We start from the raw sequence: 3724 nt of genomic DNA on the forward strand, positions 1-3724 counted from the left end.
GTCTGCTACAACTTTCTACTTTTTCCCAACAAATATTTTTTTCTGAAACAACGTATCAATGAAGTCAGTAAAGAAAAAAATTATATTCATAAATTTTATCTCAATGTACCATCTTTGATTTTTCTAGCTTTGCTCCTTTATCAGAGAAATGGAGATTAACTGATTGATTGTAAATTGCTTAAAAGTGATTTGTCAATATTTTGATAGAGAGAAATAAGGAAAGTTATTACCCCTATGTGCTAAGAAGAACAAAGATGAAATCTATTCGAACAAATGCATGAATTACTCGAAGGAAGAACAATTACAATATACAGCATATTTTTCACTTTCACCTGTTATAAATTTTGTATTTTAAAGGGGGTAATTTTTCAATAGGGGTCAATTTTTTATAGGACTAATATATAAAAAAATGACTCCTAGGAATCTTTTTCTACAAGAATTGATTTTTTTTCTACGGGTGGGGGGGGGGGGGTCATATTTTGTCGTTGAAAAATGACCCCCGGTCATTATTCGATGGGCGTCATTATTTGTCTTTACACCGAACGCACGTCGATCACTTAAGTTCTTTTCGGCCTTCAGCTCAATCAAACTTAAGAGATATTTAATCTAAATTTTAGATTTTTTACTTTGACTTATCAAGTTAAAAAAACACTAATTACAATCAAACTATTAAATAAAAATCTGGAAGATGCTTGCAAGATAAAATACGGAAAGCTATTTAGAGTTATTCTTATGTTATAAGAAACAAATTTCTAATTTTTTGGTTAGACATGCATATTAAAAAATGTTCTCACAAACACAATGAAAAAAAAGTAATAAGTAAAACCTTGTGCAGCAATGTATTCATTTTCTCTCTCAGCGCCCTAAAATATATAGAAATATAAAATAAAAAGTTATTCAAATATATTACTATAAAGGATTTATTTCACTGATGTTAAAAAAGAGAACTTTAAGCTCACCAGAGTAAAATGTAACATATTCTTACACCTGATTTCACCTCTAAGATCCGTTTCTGCTCCGCTCCGATTGTATTGATTATTTGACATTTGAACTTGAATACTGTTCGTTATATCCATATAACCCAGTAACCATGGAGCCATGAAAAGAAAATAGGAAGAGGATCCCTTGCTCATCTTAACTTTGTACTTACCTTTTCTTCTGCCAAGAATCATGATAGAAAATATTCAAAGAATTGATTGAGGCATGTTCACTTTAAGAGCTTTAGAGACCTGCCCTTACACCAACGACTTACCAATGATCCAATCGAAATCTTGATAAAAGAATTCTCAATCCTTACAAAACTACACTTAATTCGTTGCATTTGATTCATGTGCAGCAAAAATTCACCTAAAAGATTCTGATGACTTAAAATAATAAAAGTGTATGACTTACAAAATTACAAATATGGATATTTGTTTTAATGGAAAATAATCTTACTTTTATATAGTTAGCGTGTATGTAGTCCGAAGCTGTCTTTAATACTACCCTAGAGTGGTCATCTGTTCCAAGAAAAACAAAATCTAATCAACAACAATCTTATAGAAAGTTTGTTTGATTTATCTTCGGAAACTTCAATAAAAAAGTATATATTTGTTGTGTCTACCATAGCTGTTATGTACGAAAACGATTTATTTATTAAAACTTACATGGGAATGTAGTCTTAAATCTGTTTTTAGGAATATTTTCAGTCCTTTTTCCGACGTCACATTTGTAATTTTCACCGTAAAGTAACGTCTGAAACATATATGGCATGTGGTATTCCATTAGTAGCACTGTGAAGTTTGTTTTATTTTTTTTAATTAATTTTGAATCTCTGACATATCTTATCACTAAGGGAAAAGTAAAAAACATTCACCTTAAAATTTTCTTCATTTTAAAACGATGATAGTTTGTATATTGTTTTCCCTCGAAAATTTTACTATTCAAAAATTTTATTATAATTTTTAGGAGAATCGGGAACATATTATTTGGTTTTAAATTCCTTTAAAATGGCAGGCATCGGATAAGTGCAATTTTTATATGTTTTTTAATCTGATGATGTTTATAATAAGGAGGTCATATTGAAATTCAGGGACCCACTACCTTATGAAAGATTAAAGGGTTTGAATTCCTGTTCTTGTCTAATTGACCCCACCTTTTCCCTCTAGCCTAAGATGTTCCATACTCTTTTTTTATTCCCTTTTTTGATCCCCCATTTTGTATACTGTGTTTTACTTCTTTCGCTTTTTACTTTTAGAAATAAATACTTCACTTCTATTTAATGCTATTTACTTGTATCTGCTTTTAACAAATTAAAAAAAGAAAAGAAAAAAAAAAACTTAGTTGTTTATCTGGAAAAATAGGCATCATGAAAGTCTTTTATGTTGAAATTTCATTCACATGCAAAAATTTTCTTTGATTATAAAATCTTACGTACTGCATACTCCTTTTGAAATCCGTCATTATCATCTTTCCCTTTCTCAGTGATAACATTTTCTAACCGGCTCATCGGAATATCCGGTGTTGCTATGTCATTTATGTACATTTCACCATATGGATTTTCAGAGTGAACTATTTCATCTTCATCAACTTCAGCTATGTTATCCTGTTTTTTACCCATCAAATTTTGCTCATAATTTCTTTTCTTGGAGCTTTTAATTTTTTCTCCCTTTGAAGATGATGGGGCGTTTGTATCAATTACAGAAAAACTTTTCACACTTTCTCCCTTTTCACCTTTAAAGAAAAACTCGATTTATTGCATTTATTATGCTTTAAATTAAATAAGTCAACCTTAAAAAAATCTAAATGAAATATCTCACAGTGCACTGCCTTTTGAGTCTTATTCTTGTTCTCAGTTCCTTTATTTGCATGGTACCTAAATGTAAGATAATACATCTAAGAATGTGATTAGAAGTATACAGGTTAGACCGATTACATTTAATTGTTTTTCGTACCAAACATTACAAAAATTACCTTCTGAATACCAGCACCACGATCAGAATTACAAGAAGGACAAGGACACCCCCAGCGATACCTCCAGAGATTTCAATTTGATTACTTTCATCCTTATTCTCAGTAAGAGCCTACAATATGAACAAAAGTACTTTTTTGAAAATCTGAAATTAAAACTTTTCAAATCTATAATGAGAAGACCTCTAGTGAAAAATATGTCAAATTCATCAAATATTATGCAAACCCCATAAACTTCACAATCTCCAAAGACGGAGTCACATGTTTTATTTATGCAACTCTCACTGCAGTTCTGTATACAATCAAACCCATAAGTATATGGACTGCATTCTGAAAGTAATCATATACATTGACAGTGAAAATTATCAAATTGATAACTCGCTGAAAAGAGACATTGAACTTATGAGTGCAAGCTGTCTTTGTTAACTTAAAGTGTAGTTTGCTATAAAGAGATATTGAAATCAAGAGATCAAGCTGTCTTCAAAAACTAAAAGGGTAGAATTACAATATATTATTGCATTAATACGTTACCTTGTAAACAGTATGCTCCATAGAAACCCCTGTCGCATCCAGTTAAACAAGATCCATTGATGTGGTGACAAGATGAAGGCTGTAGACATTTACCACAAGGCTGGCTACAGTTTATGCCATATTTATTATTGGAACATTCTAAAACAATTAACATTGTATCATAGTAAAATACAAAGAGCTGATGTTCAAAATGTTGAGTTAAAAATGTATTTCATTTAAACATTTGTTCAAGATATATAGATAT

At 30.3% G+C, this 3724-nt stretch overlaps 1 protein-coding gene across 1 annotated transcript; it reads right to left on the reverse strand.

Annotated features, from left to right (window-relative positions):
* Nucleotides 1-794: 794 nt before the first annotated feature.
* Nucleotides 795-3026, reverse strand: LOC134235319 (receptor-type tyrosine-protein phosphatase alpha-like; the record flags this gene model as incomplete). Its single annotated transcript, XM_062717455.1, has 6 exons — nt 2953-3026; nt 2799-2854; nt 2417-2712; nt 1647-1734; nt 1438-1499; nt 795-863 (listed from the first exon to the last, which is right to left on the reverse strand). Coding segments are annotated over exons 3-6 (402 nt in total), but the record flags the coding sequence as incomplete, so codon positions are not given.
* Nucleotides 3027-3724: the final 698 nt, after the last annotated feature.

The sequence above is a fragment of the Saccostrea cucullata genome, unplaced genomic scaffold, assembly GCF_032062105.1.
Source record: "Saccostrea cucullata isolate Sc308-1 unplaced genomic scaffold, CSIRO_AGI_Scuc_v1 ctg23127, whole genome shotgun sequence".
NCBI lineage: Eukaryota > Metazoa > Mollusca > Bivalvia > Ostreida > Ostreidae > Saccostrea > Saccostrea cuccullata.